At 38.6% G+C, this 19,500-nt stretch overlaps 1 protein-coding gene across 4 annotated transcripts in view; it reads left to right on the top strand.

Annotated features, from left to right (window-relative positions):
• The window catches only part of THSD4 (thrombospondin type 1 domain containing 4), a 204,362-nt gene extending 185,458 nt beyond the window's left edge, over positions 1-18,904 (top strand). For all 4 annotated transcript variants that reach the window (XM_079318468.1, XM_079318470.1, XM_079318469.1 and 1 more), the window contains 7 exons: positions 493-622; positions 2,167-2,371; positions 2,651-2,824; positions 11,167-11,340; positions 13,355-13,534; positions 15,433-15,577; positions 16,408-18,904. In XM_079318468.1, the coding sequence (XP_079174594.1) occupies positions 493-622; positions 2,167-2,371; positions 2,651-2,824; positions 11,167-11,340; positions 13,355-13,534; positions 15,433-15,577; positions 16,408-16,550 (1,151 nt within the window). In that variant the 3' untranslated portion in view covers positions 16,551-18,904. The remainder of the gene's footprint in view (positions 1-492; positions 623-2,166; positions 2,372-2,650; positions 2,825-11,166; positions 11,341-13,354; positions 13,535-15,432; positions 15,578-16,407) is intronic.
• Positions 18,905-19,500: the final 596 nt, after the last annotated feature.

The following is a 19,500-nucleotide window of genomic DNA, read 5'->3' as shown; positions in this document are numbered from 1 at the left end:
TTCATGCAGAAACATAGATGAAAATTTTTTATTATTTTTTTATGATCCACCAAGGTTAAATAGCCTTAGGAAATTCCAAGTTGCAAGAAGAATAAAAGAAGTTATTTTTGTGCTATCTAAGGAAAAGGGAGGCTAAACTAACATTTTTGATGAAAACCGTGAGATTTCAAAGCACGTTCATAAAACTTTGGCTTAGAAAGAAGACTAATCGTTTTTTTTTTTACAAAGTGAAAATGCTTCCCAGTAGAACTACCATGAACTCTTTTCCTGGACTTCCATTTAAGATGACTGAGCAAATAGATCTGCTGGAGTTTGGGCAGTGTGGAAACTGCTACTGCATCCTGTCAGCCCTTACATTTGGAAATTCTGAATAAAACCTTTGTATTTCCTCTTGTCAGGTTACACTTTTCCTTTCTGCATAAGTGTTAGGTGCTGCTGGTATTGCTGCAGAGTTTTTTGCAATTCTTCACCTAATTGTCTGTTTCATTTCAGGATCACAGTACCCAATTTTCCACTGCGTCAACAGGATCACTCACGAGGAGGTACCCGAGGGTTACTGTGACAGCAGCACCAAACCCATTCCAGAAGAGGAGGCCTGCAACCTCTTCCCATGCCCTGCTTTGTAAGATACTATCCTTTAATCATGTGAAATAAGCCAGTATCATTGAGATCTTGCATGTCAGAGAGGCTATTCAAAGTAGAAAAGTAGTTTGAGCTTCTAAATACAGTCCACTTATAAATTGTAGTGGGTTTGTTTTTTTCCCCGTAGTTGTTGGTGGCTTTCTTCCTCTTCACAGGGAGCAATAGCATGCAGAGTACACAAAAGGGAACCTGGAAATGAGTAGGTGTAACAGTTTCAAAATGTGATTGTTCAGGCAGACATGATCTATGTGGTCTCTGTGGCTACAGTTTTCTCAAGTGAGAGGCTTCTGCATATGCCTGAGAGTCTGCAGGTTCTGTCACTGCACATGAGATCAGTGTGCTATAGTGTCCATACTTGAGTTATTTAAAGATGAAATAGTGCTCACAACACCCCCCTTAGCCATTCACCTCTCTGCCCTGAACTGAGCAATTCTTTGGCTCCAAGACTTGGTTCTGAGGTGCTGGTCCTTGTTTCCAGCACACTGATACAACCAGCTCAGGTGTGGTTCCTTTCTGAATCACACTTGCTATTGGGAGACTGTGAATTGCAGTTGGCTGAGCAATTTGTTTGAAACACTCAGAAATTTAAAATATAAATAAGAATTTAAACACCATCCAAAAGGACAGTTCATCCAGGGTGTATACCAAGAAGAGAAAAAGGTTAAATCCACTTGCCATTAGAGCAACTTTGTTTTAGGCCAATTTTCTGTCTCTCTTGTGGTTACACTTCAGTTCTCTTCTGAGCAGCAAGTGGTCACTCCTGATCCCAGGGAAGTTTCTAATGATGTAAGTGCCCTTACAGATGTCTCAATGAGCAATTTCCTAGTTCATATTAGATATTCAGGAACTTCTGAAGTCATTTACCTGGAGATGGCTTCTCTCATGTCCATTCAGGGTAATATCAAGAGTATAAACAAAGAAATGTAAATATTTAAATGCAGAGATTTTGCTTGCTGTCCACAAGAGTTCTGAAATAAAATGTGTAAAAAGTTTAGATACTTCCTTTAGATGTGTGTCTGTCTTTGTGCTTGTAAAGAAAAAATTAAAATTGCAAATTTGTACAAAGGAAACTAAATAAATGCAGTGAAATTTTGGAATGAGAAGGATATATCTAGAGATTTTTTTCAGTCTCTAAAGTTAGTTGTATTTGTTCATTACTTACTATTTTAGTTTTACTGATAAATGAATACCCGGATGCATTTTGTGATATTTGTGTTATTGGTCTCTTTTAGAGCCTTTGCTACAGAACATTTTTATGCAGCACATCTTAAACTTTTTGGAAGTGTCATTAGAGCAGTAATATTTTGTGCAATCTGTATCCATGCTCATTATTAGCTCTCTGCAGGAGGGCTGTGCAGACAAGTGTGTGATGGTGCCTCACGAGGGATTCTGGCACACACAGAGACTGAAGTGCGTTTTTGTAGGATTCTGGACCAGCATCACAATCATGTCATTCCAGTTCTATTAAGATCAGTGTCAGAGAATTCCTTGTGAAACAAAGATATCTTTTTTTTTCCACTTCAGCTGGGATATAGGGGAGTGGTCTGAGTGCAGCAAAACCTGCGGGCTGGGAATGCAGCACCGGCAGATCCTGTGCCGGCAGATCTACGCCAACCGCACGCTGACGGTGCAGCAGTACCGCTGCCAGCACCTGGAGAAACCCGACACCACCAGCACCTGCCAGCTCAAGATCTGCAGCGAGTGGCAGATCAGGACTGAGTGGACCTCAGTAAGTAGGATCCATTCATTTGGGGCAGAATACCTCAGAAAGAATACAAATTTTCTTCCAGGTATCACTAATCAAATCAATTAATTTGATTAAAACAAGTGGAATATTTAAAGCCTTGGAAATAAGTCTTAGTTCAATAAATCCCTGCTTGACTATGACCATCGGTTTCCTAACCAGAAAGATGTCTTAGCAGAAATGAATGAGCTGTATGGCCCAGCTCCGTGATAAACCACTGCAGTCCTTGCACAGAGTCCTGATGCAACCTCCCTTTTGTCACAGTGTTCAGTGCCCTGTGGAGTGGGGCAGAGGACTCGAGATGTGAAGTGTGTCAGCAACCTTGGGGACGTTGTTGATGATGAGGAATGTAACATGAAGCTGCGGCCAAATGACATCGAGAACTGCGACATGGGCCCCTGTGCCAAGAGCTGGTTCCTTTCAGAATGGAGTGACAGGGTAAGGCTTCTCACTATCTTTATCCTGCCCAAAGCCTTCTGAAACAAGACCATCAGAATTGTAAAAATGTACATCTGTACAACCATAAAAGGAGTAATCTTATTTTCCATGTTTATTCTTGGTCTTTTAAACAGGCAAAAGCAAACAAAACAATAATGATCCCAAGGGCTTTTTGAGTTCTTGTTAACATACAAGAATGCATAGAAAGGCAAGACTGTGGGTACATGGCCAAGTGTCCAGACTTAGAATTGGCTCTGAGTCTGTGCAAAATATTGAGTGTGCTGAGCTTTATTATTCTTCCTTGCTTAGTGCTGAGTCTCAAGATTCAGACTCCTAAAAGTTTCCCCTCTGTTTTCTTAAGGGATACAGATTTGAGGCCTATTGTCTGGGTTTAAGTTCAATCCATAAACCAATTATCTCATAGGTATGAAAAGAGGGGAACAACTTCATAAACTCAGGCAGGCTTGATTCAGGCTCTGGTATTTTGTGAAAGTGGATGTTGGAATTAATTTTCTTCCAGAGAAGAGTCAGATTCTCTGCATGAAAGCAATAAAACCAGTGGTGATTTAACTTGTTTCGTGATTGTGCTCAGAGTTGTTCAGTGGTGATATTTATATGCTTTCATTAAGAGGCTTAAAAACATGGGCTAAGAAAAGCCTGATATTTTGGTCTAATAAATAAAGCAGAGATATTAGTGCAAAAGGCAAAGATTTTGCTGTAGGGAGATGGCAGTGCTTTTCTTTTCTGCCTTTTTTTTCTTTCTTTTTTTCTTGTAGTTCAGTTCTTTGTACAGTACTGTTAAATCCATTCTACCCTCAAAGACATCATTTGGCCCAGCTGCTATCACCCAGTGCAGTTCCACCACATAAAGCACAGACAGTGCAGTGAAAACTCTAGCACCATTCTCTTCATTATTCAGAATTAAAAGCAGCTTTTGAGCAGAAGGTTATAACTGTAGAATGTTATTATGCTTATTTATATGTGTTAAATGAGACGTAGAAGTGAAGCAGGTAATGTGGAAAATGTTGAAGTTTTTTCCTTACCACAAACTTTTTAGGGCTGGAGAGTAAAGAATGGATTTTGTTACCTTCTCAGTTTATATAAGTGTACAGATTAATTTCTTCCAAATGCTTGCTACTGTAGTTGGCATTATTCATCATCACTTCTGCCAGGAGTGGGTTTGGAGTTTGATTCACAAAGAGGATGTAAGAAACAGCTTATTTCAGGAAAACAGTAGATTTGAGGTGGAACATGCAGGATCTCCTAAGATTCACACACACCTCATAACTCAGATGTTGGGACATTCAGGGACAGTGATTCCATGGCAGGCAGTGAAATACAGCAGCAGTGAACAGGTTTGCAAAGTAAGGCCATTGGCTATTAGCTGTCTTCTTGTGCCTTGAAAGGGCTGCATCTTAGGAGCAGAAATTTATCTTTCTTTGTAGAGGAGTTGTTTCTGTTGAAAGACAAAAGAATTGTGTCATGGAATAGAAATGGTCATTCCCAGGTGTATGGGCTTTGTGTGTGTCATTTCCCCAAACAATTCCTTAAAAAACACTTTAAGCCAAGCCACACTTTAGCAATAAGCTTAGATCAGCGATGGGAGGCCACAAATGGTTCAGATAAGCAGCCAAAAGTTCAAATGCTTTAAAAAAGCTTGTTCAAACCTCTTGAGTCTGCAAAACTGTGGTGGAAATCTCACAAGAACAGACCTTCTTTGTGAGATTTATTACATGCCTACTTCAAGTCCCAGCTGGAAATACCACAGAACAGTCTTTCCCATTGTATTTTGACATTTCAGCTGTGCCTAGAAATAAGAGGTAAAAGAACTTATCATAACTTGTGGAACTTTGAAATGGTTGAGTTCAAACTTAGTTACAGCTGGAAGAGAAGGCCTTTTCTGAACCCACTTTGCAAACACTTCATGTGTACAGTTGCACATGCAGCAAGCAGAGATTTCCAGAATCCTGTCAGAAATTGGTTAGGCACATGCTTCCTCTTTCAGCAAGGGATAGATCCTGTCTGGACTGATGGGATACATGGGCCATTACAGTATAACCTTGGGTAACTAGCAAACCATCAAGAAAAAAACACAGCAACATAAAAATTACAGTTGTCTTTGCTGGCAGCAGATGTTCAATTTCAGGATTTGATAACTGTGGTACATATTTGTGCAGAATTCGACATGGTTATTCATTAACACTGTTTTAGGAAAAGAGCATGGTCTAATGTAGGAATGGTGAAAATATTTTGTGTTTTCTTATTTTACTGAGACCATGCAAAGTTTTAATTGATGCAGAAATCATTCTAGTTACCTATATTATCATTAATAGTTTCTGTGGTTCTGAGCTAGATGATTATAACAATAATTTTCCCTAAAAGTGACTTCAGCAATATTACATATGTGCACTTGAAAAATCTGTATAGCATATACAAATTTGTGTGTAGGAGTTATGTTTCCTTCCCAGGGTGGGCTGTATGTTGCTTTACCCTGTAAATAACACTTGGCTGCCTTATTGCCATGTTCTCCAATCTTGTTTTCCCACAAAGTATTTATGTATTTTATGGGCCACCTGTTTCACCCCACGGCATTGACCTCCTTGGTGTAGGTTTCTGCACACACTGAATTTTTATATATGTAATTTAAAACCCCTTCATGTTCCTAAGACAATGCAGTTCTTGATTTGTGGTATTTTGATAAACAGGTACCAGAGTCCATGTATGTTACACAAACACTTTTATCTGCAAAGCTTATAAGGTGTGTGGCCACCATGTGCACTCTGGAAAGGAAGGAGAGAAAGCAATTCATTCTTGGGAAACAAGCACTTCTTTTCTGAAAAGTATATACTTTTGTTCCTTGTATGGGAAGTAGGCCTAAATACCATCTATTGCTATTCCCCAGGCTTGGTCTTGAGAGAAGCAGAAATTTTTACCCATTTCAATGGAAAAGATTATAGGTTAAAAGTCTGTAGTAGTAAAGTGATACTGGTTGGTCTTTGTGCCTATCTTTGCATTTATTGTTCTACCTTGAGCATAAATAAGACAATTAACTTAAGTTCCATGGCTTTGACTTCTATATGATCTTTAACCTCTTTTGCCTGTAGAGAGTCTGGACAAACTTTTGTGATATTTTTATGTGCATTTTTAGAAAGATTGCTTCCCGTCTTATAATTTTTTAAAGATGTCATATTGCATTAAAGCAGCAGAGTTCCACCAAACAGCATCCATTAATCAGTGGAGTAAATCTGGTGAACCTTACTGAACTTAGCAGCAAAATGGGATTGATGGGAGCAGATGAGATTCTTGTGAACATTTCACATGACTGATTCTTTGACAGCTCTAATTGCTGGAAAGTTTATTTCTCCTATGGGTCAGGAGCAGGAAACTGCATTCTCCTGATTTACAGCAATGGGAGACTCACCAATGTTTCCTTCCAGCTAACTGGAGCATTTCCCTCCTGCATTTTTGTTTATTCTTCATCGCCATCTCCTCTGTTCATTTGTTTCTCATTTTATGTTTAGACCCTACTTAGAAAAGAAGCCAAAATACAAACAATTCTTAGATGTTAATGAGATTCTGTGGCCAAAATAAAATCTTGGGAAGAAAGAAAAAATGCTGCACATCAGGGAACATAATCAAAACAAACCAAACACATGCTTTGGATTTCACTCTTCATTAGAAAGAGTAACAGCAATGCTTCTGTAATAATCTTCTGCAAGAGAACTGTAGTAAAAGGAGAACTTCATAAAAATCAATGTATTATTCCTCTCAATTCTAAATATTGCCTAAAAGTTTCAAGTGGGTTTTTTGGCCAATCAAATGTGGAACCACCAATAAATATTTTAGCTTGCACTCTTCTTTCACTTCTTTTTATTTAAATCTGGATACTTCACTTAACATCTCTTGAATCTTGGGGAAAAAATAAAAATCACCATAAAAAAAAAAAAGAGGTCATTATTTTTTATTATCACCATTTATTTGTTTCAATATAAAATGAAAACAAGATAAAACACCCTTTTTCATTGACTTCACATGTGATTCATATGGAAATGTAAGGTTTGCATTCTTTATGTATAAATATGTAACTCATTTCATCATTTGCAATGAAACATACAGCCAGGGTGGTTTGATAGAGGAGTGGCCAAGGTCTGCAGAGGTTTGTGTTTCCATCTCTAGACCTGGTCTTTGCCCCAGTTCAGCCCCTTGAGCCTGCCTGGCTTTACCTGTGGCCCAGTGTTGCAGGGAGGGGCCAGACAGAGTCCAGGCAAGATCCCAGTGATGAGGCAGGTGCAAGATGAAGCTGAGAAGTCCAAGCAGGGACAGAAGCCAGTGAGACACAGCCCAGTGACCCTGGGCAGGTCTGTGGGGATGAGGCAGGACAGGGATCATGGATGTGCAGGCTGTGGCTGGGGAAAGGCACCTCTCTGAGGACACCTGGGCAAGGGCTGGTGGAGCAGGGTGTGCCTGGGGCCAGCTGAGGCTGGGCAGGGCCCCTGCAGAGCCTGGTGCACTCAGTCCCTGAGCAGGGCTGGCTGCTCTCCAGGAGAGGGGCTTGCTGTGAGCCAGAGCAGGGAAGTCTCTTCCCTGCTGGGGATGACTTGAGAGGGCGTTGGTGCTGTGACCTTGGAAGGATGCCATGGAACTGCTGCACTGATCCAGCACCTGCTGTAGGCATAGGTGTGCTCTAAAGGAAAACAATTTAAATCTAGGTATCGGAAAATGTTTTGACAGTACAAAAAGATATTTCTTCCTACACACCTTTTTTTTTTTTTTTTTTTTTTTTTCCTTTTTTTTAAGAAATCAAGGCAGCTCTCAGTCAGTTTATGTCCTTTGAAAATCTCTCCCAGTCTTGGAGCTGTGGCACAAGATCTGAAATACAATTCTGAGTGTATGATTGGAAAAACAAAAGTTACATAATGTCTAAAATCCCTTCTGAAATGGATTTACTCAGGGCAGGTCAAATAATGCTAAGTTTTATAAATGTATTTGAGACACAGATTTTTTTTTTCTTTTGCAGTAGCATCAGGAGGATGACTGATATAAGTCTTTACTATCTTGTGAGAAGTAATTAAGGTGATAAAGGTTTAAAGTGTGCTAGACAGAAATCCTGCCCAAATGGGGGTAGTTTTACTCAAACTCAATTGGTTGATATTTAAAAATTTAATCTAGCAGTGATGCTGAGATCCATGTGAAAGCTCTCTGGAAACTCAGGAGAATTCCTGCTGCCACTTTGCTGAGGTCTGCTGCCCCATTTGAGGGTACTGAGTAGGGCTGGCACATTAGTGAAGGAACTGACACTGCTAAAAGGGATTTTTTTGCTCTACTCTTGTCTTGTAGCTGTGACAAAAGTTCAGGCTTCCACTTAAAGTTTTCCAAGTTTGCAGGAATTTGCCTTATTTTCCTGGACTGCTGCTCAGTTGTTTTCCAACAACTATCACAGCCCTGAATGAGGGGTTTTATTTTTAGTTTTTAATGGGTATGGAAAGCTTCTGAAATTGAACTCATGAGGAAAGGACCTCAGGAAGAGGAAAAATGGCAGACTGCTTAAAACACAGACAGAGGTTTCTGAGGAATTTGTGCCAATTAAAACAAGGCTGTGAAACAAAATATCTTTAATAATAGGACCAGAATGAAGTTGCAGCTTGTGAAAGTTCCTCATGTTTCACAATGTTAGGTTATGGCAGTTACTGTGTATTAATGCAAAAAATCAATGGTACCAAATTGAAAGTAATGGGTGTGTCAGTTGTGAAAACCAAGGGGAGAGGATTCATTATCCAACTGCCTACTCCCTGCCTTGGACATTAGAAATCCATTATTTTTGCAGAGAAAATTTTTGTTGAAAAGGAGATAAAAACATGAAAAAACAAATACATAATGCAAAACATTCAGGTTTAAGTTTGCTTTGTAAATCCTTAGAGGGTAGTTAATCTGTAGTAAAATCTTGCAGCAGAGAGTGGAACAACCCTATACCTTCCCGTTTGGTATTTCCTCTGTTATTTGATTTGCAAGCCCAGTTCATAACATAATCATTTAAAACATAAGACTAGGGGGATTTTCTGGATGACTTTACAGACTAGATTTTTTCCCAGCTCTGGTTTGCAAAGCAGAAAAGCAAACTAGATTGTCAAATGAAAATTAGTTAGCAATAAGAAAAGTATTTGCAGAGTGTATACATAAGTACTCTCTGCTTAATGTAATTGAACACCCTTGGAATGGGAACAGAATTGATTTCTGCACAGTAGGTTTGAGCAGGAGCCACAGTGTGGGGCTCAGCTCACCTGGGAGTGGCCTGTCTGAAATGGGTTACTTTAGTTGAAGTTTATATGAACAGGAAAAAGTCCACTACTAGCACAATTTACATTATTCTTGCATTTTCAAGATTCTGCCACTTTACCCTGAAAAGGATACCTTAGACCATGAAATTGGTTTGCTGAGGAGGTAAATCTATTTTACATACCTGCTTGAAGATGGAAAATTTTGTTTTGCACCACCAACAGAAAAGGTTCATTATGTTACTACTAGGCATCATTTAAGAGATGTTAATTACTTGATCTTGCAGATGGAGGAAAAAACCTGAATGTCTAGCTTTTCAAAAATTGTACTTTGTTAGAAAAATTGTTTCAAAAGAGTTGAATCACTTCTTTAGTTTTCTAGGTTTTCCATTCCAGTAAAGCTTTGCTATTCTATTTGAACATACTGTGTGAAATCAGCTTGCTGATAGGAAAAGTGGTTTTCTATTCTGCATCTGTGAAATAAGTGTAACATGAGTACATGTTTCACACAAGTAGCCAGTGTTCCTCTGTGCAAGTGAGTGAAGAGCAGTTTGCAAACAATCACTTTTCAGCCACTGGTCTCTCTGGAGAAGATGAGTGACTGTATTGGTTGGTCTTGTTGTTAATAGTGCTGTTGTCATGACATCTGCTGCTTTGCAGTTCAACTATTGGAAGTGAACCCTGACACTGTTACCAATGGCAGCTAAATCAAGTTAGTAGTCAACTTTGTGTTTCATTACCAGTTTTTTGACTTAGTTAATAAAATTTTTAAAATGTTCTAATGCAGAGTTATATTAATTTACAAGGAATGTGGTGCACACTGTGGAAGTAATACACTGTTTCTCCTAATTACATTGTATGTTAAATACAAAATCTGAAATAGCAATCAAATGCATCTTTTTATCTCATATATTACGTATTTATTTGTGTTTCTTTGCATGTGTAATATAATTATTTTGCTTAAATTCCATTATATACATATCTTTCAGTAAGCTGCACAGTAAGGTTTATCTTTTATGTTTATGATCTAGACACAGAATGCCAAATGGATTTTAACTGAAAACAAAAGGGAAGATCAAGAAATAATTAAGCAACAAAGGAGCAGTCAAACATGAGACTTTATTTCCTTGGCATATTTCTGTTTTTTAAATGTAGATAGTTTGATGCTGCTTAGGACAGTGAAATACCAGAGACTTTCCTGCTTCTGCAGGTGAAAAAACAAACTCTAAGGGCATAAATGGAATTTATCCTGTGATTTGTGAATGACAGGCATACTGTCTCTGAATAGGTGACAAGAATCTGCATATCCCTATTTAGTAATAGCTTTCAGAATTTAGCAGTGTAACTGAGAATGGTGAACATTAGTTACTGGAAGTCATATCATTAAAAAGCAACATTGAATGCACATCTAAAACTAATTTAAAACTTACAGTTTAAACAGGCTGGGCAATAACTTGTGGTAGTTGCAGTTGTTTACTGAGTATTTACCTGAATATTTTGAAATGACCTGTCAAAATAATTTACATTTTTCTACTTTACTGTGCCGTCAGACTCTGTCAGTTTGTTATATGGAAAAGTTCCAGGATGTGCTGTGCAGTCACTTTACTCCCAGTCTCACAGCCCTCAGAGTCTTCCTAACCTCATCCTTTCAGCCAGTGTAAAATCCACCTGGCTGACAGCTTGAATACTTGGAGGAGAAACTTGGAGAGCAAAACAAAGGCTGAAATAGGACTGCTGTCTGAAAAGCTTTTTATTGAAATTACCCATTCTCAGAGCTATTAATTAGTGTGAAAAAAGAAGTATACAATGAAAACGGAGAGAATTTACGGACAGAAAGAAGAAAGGAAAAGTAGGAAAGCTAACAAAAAGCTATAAAGATTTCTTTCTTAGCTAATCCTTTCATTTTTGACTGTAAATACGGGTACTACTTGTAGAGTTTTCAGAAGTATGAAACTGCAAGACAATTTGCTGCAGCTGAAGTACATGTGAAAACAACTGACTTTGCGTAAATGAATGAACTTCCGTGAGCGTGACTTGCCCTTCCCGGGGCCGTGCTGTGTTTTTTGGCAGTGCTCGGCGGAGTGCGGGGACGGGATCCGCACACGCTCCGTGGTCTGCATGAGCCAGCAGGTGAGCAGCCTGCCGCTGGAGGGCTGCGGCAGCGGCCGGCCCGCGGCAGCCGCGCCCTGCAGCAACGGGCCCTGCGCCGGCAAGGCCGACTGGTTTGCCGGGGGCTGGACACAGGTGAGCCGAGCACCCGCTCTGACACACCTCTTCTTCTCTGCTGCCCTTGTACTTGGTAACTTGTACTTTGATGCAATATAGATGTGTGCTGTAAGGTATTACTTATCAGCATCTGCATGGGTTTTTTTTTTTAATTTGATGGGGGAAAAAAACCAAACTTTGTTCTTCTTCTCCTCCTCTCTATCTTAATTTTTTGTTTTTCATCTACTGACCCAGTGTTTTTATGAAAAGATGCTGCTCAGCATGCTTAGGTAAACACCAAAGCAATGGATTTGCAATTTTTAAAGCAGAGTCTTTGTGATCCTGCATAAATGCAGGGACATACATACCTAAACATATGTATGTATATGAAATTTCCTAAAGGCAAAGAAGGCAAAAAGCAATGGCTAAATCCAGAAGTTAGCTTTGGAAATAATGTACTGAAAATCATTGCAATGGGCAGAAGAACAAATTTTGGTTAGTGGCCTCTATACAGATGCTCTTTCCTCAAAGTAAATTTTCCCTTCCTCCACATCTAGTAACCCTTTTTGTTACAAGTGAACATTCCTGCTGCCAGGCACAAAGGCATTTTAGAAGCTGTTGACTCATGTCCAGGAATTTATGCCCCTTTGTGTAGGCTCTGGCATAGCCTGGAGAGCCTTTAGGGCTGCTGGTGCCAGCACTTGGTGGAGCTGTGCTGTTAACTCACTGCACTGCAGGTCCCACAGTCCTTCCAGGAGATAAGGAGCTGGAAATTTAACTGGTACAGCTGAGGGGGAGATTGCAGGGCTACTACTATGCTAATGCTTTCAAGTAATAAGAATATGTATAACAATAATAACAAATTCAGATTTTAAAAATCTTTATCTGCAGTTCTAATAACAGATGGAATCCAGACCTTGTTACTCAGACTGCTCCAGATGGTGAATAGGAACTCTGTACCCATTTTTGCTGTGCTGGAGAGGTGTTCAGTCAGAGCATCCTTACTGTTCTTTTAATTCACCTCCTTTCTTTGCATGGAATTGAATTGTTTGATGCACACAAGAGTACAAAGCCTTTACTGATCTGAAAGCTGTGTCTGACAGCATCAATTCTACCAGCCAAGTCCTGGCTGGTCTATCTGGCTTTTAAGAGCAAAATGAGAGCAGTCAGTGGGGCAGAGAAGGGGGAGCACTAAGGGCTGGCCTTCCTCTGCCAGAGTTAAGGTGGGATATTCAGATGGTGCCTTTAGGAGGAACCAGTAAAAGAGATGTTTGTGTTAAAGAACGTGCAGTTACTGTACTTCCTCTAGAATTTATTCGGGTGCATTTATCTTAAGGTTTTTCATTTAGCTCAAAGAGTCTGTGGGAATCTGGTAAAGGGATTGTAAATTCTACCAAAAATATAAAGAAAATCCCTAGTGTTAGGAACATTTCATTGGTGTAGGCTGGAAAAAACCTTCTGAAAAGCTTAGTCCTTTATGCAACATAGAAACCAATATGTTGCTGTAATCATCTTCTAAAAACCTTTTAAGGAGTGCCAGAAACAGTATTGTGTGTGTACTTAACCTTTAAATGAGCAGTAGGAATCCAAGTAAGTCAAATTCGCTTTTCAGAACTGGAACCAACACTACATCACATAGATACTTGCAAACATGAAAATAATACCTTGGCAGATCAAGGCATTTTCTAAAAACAGCACAGAATGTGAAGCTTTGTAAAGCTACAAAACTGTGCCTTAACCTTATAACCCTCTGAGGTTCAGTGCAGCTCATAGGATCCTGCTTCAGCAAGAAACTGTTTCTGGAGAAAGTGAGTTATACTTCTCTTTTGATTAGAAAAATAAATGCCAGTTTCTTTTTGTAGCTACAAGTAAAACTACACGGAGATTTTTCCAGAAGTACACTTAGAGTCATATGTCTTCTTCATGGAGATAATTAGAAATATGTTTTGAGTCTGTGGTACCATGTGATGAGGAGAAATGTTACTTTGTAAACAAGTCAAATGACATGAGAATAATAACAGATTCCCCCCCTTTTTTTTGTTCTCTGATACAGTGCTCTACTGAATGTGGTAGTGGAACTCAGCAGAGAGAAGTGATTTGTGTTAGGAAAACTGAAGGTAATTTTGATGTCTTGAACCCCTATGAATGTTCAGATTTGGAAAAACCTCCCAGCCAGCAATCCTGCTACCTCAAACCATGTGGTTCTAAGTGGTTTCATACAGAATGGAGCACAGTAAGTCTATCATCTTTTCCTGTATCTGTACTTTGTTTGATACATCTTTTTCTGTTTATATTGAAAAAGAACACCATTTGCACAAAACCACCCATCATGAAATTGACTTAATTTTGCACAGGAATGATAATGAAAAGAAAGCATACTCTGCCTGGTGGAGCATAGAAACTTCAGGAAGAATCTTGACCAGAAAGAAACACTGCACATTTGTCTTTTTATCATTGATGTCTTCTTCATAGAATCTTCCTGTTTTGTAAAGTTGGTTTGGCCCTTACAGTGAGACAGTATGGTGCACTTAGAAGTTCCTCTCAGATCTCTAATTTAATTGAAATTAAGGAGCATTTAATAAAGAATGAGGAATGTATTCATTTTATAGAGTCAGTTTTACCATAATATTTTACTGTAAACTCTTCACTGTAATACTCAGGACTTCACTGAGAGAAAATTTATTGTACAACTTCAGGTATCTTCAGTTTCCCCTGGAAGTGAAGCAGCTACATTCACCACTGTGCCACAAAATGCTTTGGTTTCACCTATCCTTCTGTAATTTCCTATATCTGACATCATTTATTGCTTTTCTATCCCAAAAAAAAAAAAAATCAACATTTTTGTCATGAATGAAGATGAGAAAGTCCATTTTCATCTTACAATGACATGACATTATATTGAATGCAGTAACTTGGACCCTTTGTTGAGTGTAGGTCAGATTACCAATGGCAGCTCTGCAATGTGGATGCAGCTCAGAATGATTTGTGTGAAATGTGATGTGACTCTTGGTTCCATTCTGAATGCTTAAGGTCTCTGCAGACCTGAAGTCCTTATGGCTGGATGTGGAATAATTACAGTATTCTATACAGGCATGTAACAGAAGAAAGTGTAGAAAAACTCATGTTCTATTACTCTTGCACATGGCTGCCCTTTCAAATGTGGGTAAAGATTGTACTTAAAGATGAAAGAGCAATTTAAAAATACAATATTGAGACTACTTCAGGTAGTTTTTTACAATATATGTTTTTATGATCATGATAAGTTGTTTATATAATATTAGGAAAATAAATAATTATGCCAAAAATTCAGAAAGAAAACATTCTTAGTACTTTGGGTCCATTAAGATTTTAGTCATAAATGACCCAGGTTTAATTAAGTTTTTCAGCATTAGGTCAAACTGGACAGCAAGCCAAATCTTAAAGACCTCACTCAGGCAAAATCCTTGGCCAATGGGGATTTGCTTTAGTATGGGCAGAAATGTGTAATAATTGGCTTTAAAAGTACCATAACAAGCAAGTACAAAAATCTATGGCTTCATAACAGAACCTGAAGGAGTACAGAAATGTTTCCTTTAGAAATTCAAAGAAACTTACAATGCTTAGTAAAATCACTCTGCTGCAAGAAGTGAAAAATAATTGAGTGCTAGAAAAAAATGGTAATTAAAATTATTCCTACTTATATATTAATGGCAAAAGGGAGAGTGGAGGCCAGGGCAGTTAAGTAATAAAGTTCAGTGCAGTCAAGTTCTTAAAGCAAGAAATGGGGGAACATAGTGGAAAGAGTAGATTTGGGAGATATATCTAAATGAGCAGAGAACAACCAGACTAATTAAAGAAGCAGATGCTAAGTAATGAATTCAGAAAGGAAACTGTTCTAGCTTGACTTCAGTTGCACTGCATCCACTATGTTTATTATATCCAGTTTTTTGCTCCTGTGGTCAAAAATGTTTGGGAATCTTTAACAAAATTTTACCTGTATGGTAAGGGCTACGTAGGTAGAAAATGAGAACCAGTAGGGTGAAGTTGATAAAAGGCTGCAGTGATACCTGGTCTGGCATCAAGGTTCTCCTGTTTATTTCCTGTAATTACACATCTCCTATGGTGTTCTGAACTTCTGCTTACTTGTTTCAGTGTTCCAAGTCCTGTGAAGGAGGATTTCGGGTTCGGGAGGTGCGATGTCTGTCAGATGACATGGCAGCCAGTACTCAGTGTGATCCACAGCTCAAACCTGAAGAGAAAGAACTGTGCAATACACAGGATTGTGTCCCTGAAATAGGTAAAACAAAGGAAACTTCTGTTTTAACTATGGAACTCCATCTAGTGGAGAAGTTATTTTATAGTCTTGCAGAGGCTTTAATAGTGTATTTTCTTTATCGAGTTCAGAGTTTTATTTTTACACAAAATACAGCCCTTTTCTGTGCTTTAAAACTAGGTTTCCAATAAAAATGTTTTCCTTGTAATGTGTAAGAAACCAGCTTATTCTTGAAGTTGCTGGGAATGTGAGGGATCTGCTTGTGTGAAAATGGTTCATACAGGGTGTTTTTCTGCAGCCTCCTTGCATTCTCCAAGGTTTCTCTTGGAAAAGTATTTCAAACAACAAAAAAGAATCATTATATACTGTATTTGGAAGCAGGTTCTATAAGAACCAACAAAATTAAACTAAGGTATTAAGTGCAATGAAGTCATTTCCTTTTGTATATAGTAAATACAGGGTTGCACTTAATTAGCATTGGAATTAGTCTCCTACAAATTTGATTTTTATAGTAATGAGAATGGCTAGGAAGAGAAAGATGCAAGAATTTAGAGATAGTTTTAACTCTGAATGATCTCCAGCAACTTTCACTTGAGAATTATTCAACATACTTTAAGATAACAACATTAAAAACCTGGGGAAATGGGTATAGCTACATTTCATCCATGCTTTATGCATCTTTACATGAAATCCTAAATAATCGAACTTATTTGCTGAGATAACCTGTTCTGACTAGACAATGAATGCTTAAATACAGGTCCAAGGGTTTTTACATGGTAAAAGGAAGGGAATTGGTTATTTATTGCTCTAGTACTGCTTTCTTTAGTTTCTTCTCTCTTCTCTTCTCTCCACAGATGAGAACTGCAAGGATAAATACTACAACTGCAACGTGGTGGTTCAGGCACGGCTCTGTGTGTACACCTATTACAAAACAGCCTGCTGTGCCTCCTGCACCCGTGTGGCAAACAGACAGCCAGGCTTCCTGGGCCACAGATAACAAATCCTGACTGCTCAGGGCAGCAATGGCACTCTTCACATGGAGCTTGAGCAGTGCTGCTTTGACTGCAGCAGTTGTAGCTTCTTAGAGATGGGGCTTGTATTGCTGAGTGCATCAAGACTATGGTTAAATCTCACACCCTTTCAGTTACAGTTATTGTGCAGTTATCTCTTTTAAGATGTTTGTTGTAAAATCATGATTTTTTTTTTTTAAAGCATTCATTTTAATGATACTATTATTTGCACCTGCTCATCAGATAATTATTTAAGGAATATAGTGGCCTTAAGATTGTGAAATTAATGAAAACTAAAATCAATTGCAGGCAATTACTGGAGATAATTGACCAGTATGGATGCAGCTGCTCCATTATTTTCTGAGTGCTGACTTTTACTTGGTATTTCGGACTGCCTTAAGTTAGAGGACTAAATCAATGAAACATGCATGAGAAAAATGACTTCCCAAAGAACCAGACCATTGAAAAGCATTTATCAGCAGTTTCCTAGCACTCTAACTCTATATTTTTAATTACTTCAGTCCATTCATAATAAATCAGAGTCATTGTTAAGTTCTTTTGGTTGTCCTTTGAACTGATGTCCTGTCATTAGGCATCAAATGCATACACACTTGACTGCCAGAAGGTGCCTTTATATTTAATTCATAAACTCGTGAAGATACACTTTTATAATTTTGTATGGATTTTAAAATATGTTTCCTACCAGAGTGACACTAGTGTCTGGCTCTGTCTTTGCAGCTGTCAGTGAGACAGGTTAACCAGAAAAGTGAAGAATCTTTGCTGGTATAAAAAGTGATTGTTTCCATTGGTGAGGTCTCTTTTCTGTAGGGGGCTTATTTCAGAACTGGGATCTTGCCTAATTCTTGTCTCTGCACTATTGTTTTAACAGCTGCCAAACCAAAGTACTTTTTTCAGACCTAGTCTGGATATGTCACCAGTTTCTGAAACAACCACCAAAGGATAGAGGCCTGTGTGCCTTATAGCAGTCTCTTATCTTGGTATCAGGCAGCAGCATGAATCTAGTAGCTGAGTATCTGTAAAAAGGGGATCTTAGCTATTGACATTCTTCATCTTTTGATCAGTTATTACAACATATTTGTCTATTTTTGCTCGATGTTTCATTGCACAGATCTATTCATTACTATTACTTTTTCTATTACTCAAGAATGGCTGCAGATTTAGAGCTGAATTTAAGTGGTGATTTTTCATTTCTGCAATTACTGTACTCAGCCTTAAGACTTGCTAAAAGCAAATAGTGTACTATGCAGTGCAGATAAGGTTTTGCATTATCTGCATATTCTCTAGCCTTTGTTTGAGAGGTCTTTCAAATGTGTAAATAAGGCTGAGGGGGGAAAATAAACACCTCTGCTTATTCAGCTGTTTATTACAGCATATTGCTTGTAAATTAGTGATGCCCATCTATGCATCTGTTCCTAAGGTGCCTGTGATGTCTGAGTTGTAAAACAGCTGTAATAGTCTGTGTTCAGGCACTCCCAGAGGTGTGGTTAAGGTATCCTGCCACGGATGCAGAGCCATGTTTGAGCCTCCTTTTCTTCTTACTGCTTTGGTGGAGAGGAGTGCTGGGAGGCAAAGGTTGCTGGTTGTGAAACCAGTCCCATCAGTTTGTCTGCTGGAAACCACAGGAACATGGAATTCCTGTAGTCTGAAAGCTGCCTTGCATTGAGATTAACTTCTGAATGTTTTGATTCAGTCAGTCTTGAAAAGTATATTTTGGACATGATGAACTACTACCGTTTGGCTACATGAAATGAACTGTTTCCCCTAAAATTTGGAGGTACTCTTTGTGACTATAAATTGTTGTATATCCTCCAAAAATGCCATTGGCTGTTTCTGTATGCTTTGACTTGGGCTTTTTCACTGTAAATAATAGACATAAAGTTGTTAGAATCAGAAACTCTTAATTAGGAAACTTCTACTTAAAGTTTATTAATCTTTGACAGTCCTCCTGTTCCCTTGTATTATGAAGATTTATCCATGAAGACAACTTACAGATTTGTTATCATATTATATTCATTAGATCCTTGACCAAAGAATGATATGGATAAAGTGCAGTGTAAACAGCTCTGGAATCCAGTACTTCTGAATACAGATTTTCATCTGTGAATCTCATTGCAGCAAATCTTGACATACACTATATAATTTTTGCTGTTGTCTCTTTCATCCTAAGGAAGTGTTTCCTGTCAGCTTGAGGGAAATATCCTGTTCCATAAAAAGGCTTCTTGAAAACCCCAAGGCAAATGAGATGCAGAGGGAATATGGTTTGCAGTCACAGAACAAATTCTTTTTACATGCTTTGGCTGTGAGACCATTTGTGTATGAATAAATCAGTGTTTAATGTTATTGCTTAGATCCCAGTTTTATGGCAATATGGTGCAGTCTTGTATCAGTCATATAGTCATAGTCCTAGGAAGTGCCAGTGGTCATCACTGAGGGAGGAAGGAGGGAGGTGCTCAAACAGCCTATGGCTCATATAGGAGGCTTTGCCTCCTCTCTTTGTAGTGTGTACCAGTGTAAGTAATAAAATGTGCCTTTTAGGGCTTTGCTTTTCCCCATCCTCATCCTGACCTATCATTTTACACCAACACCAAGGCTTCTCCTCTGCTTCTTATCTGACTTTCATCCCTTTGTCCTCTGGATGACGATATTACATTTTGTGAGAATTACTGAAAATCCTGAGCTGGCCTTTGCTTTATAAGAATCTGTGTTAGAAATAGGCCATGCTGTTAAGAGAGCTGTAGTTTTGCCAGCCCCTGGATTTTTGTGTCTGTGCATATCTATGTTAGCTAGTTTTAAATGCAAGTAGTAAAGGACATACTGAATACCTGTGCAGTGAACCTGTGGTTGCACAGCTAATGAAGTCTGTAGTGGCCTTTTATTCTCTTATGTAACATCTATTGCCCAGAAAGAATTATGGTC

This window comes from Erithacus rubecula (assembly GCF_903797595.1).
Source record: "Erithacus rubecula genome assembly, chromosome: 14".
NCBI classification, from domain to species: Eukaryota; Metazoa; Chordata; class Aves; order Passeriformes; family Muscicapidae; genus Erithacus; species Erithacus rubecula.
Note: the sequence above shows the minus strand (reverse complement) of the source record. Positions and strands in the feature narration are given on the sequence as shown.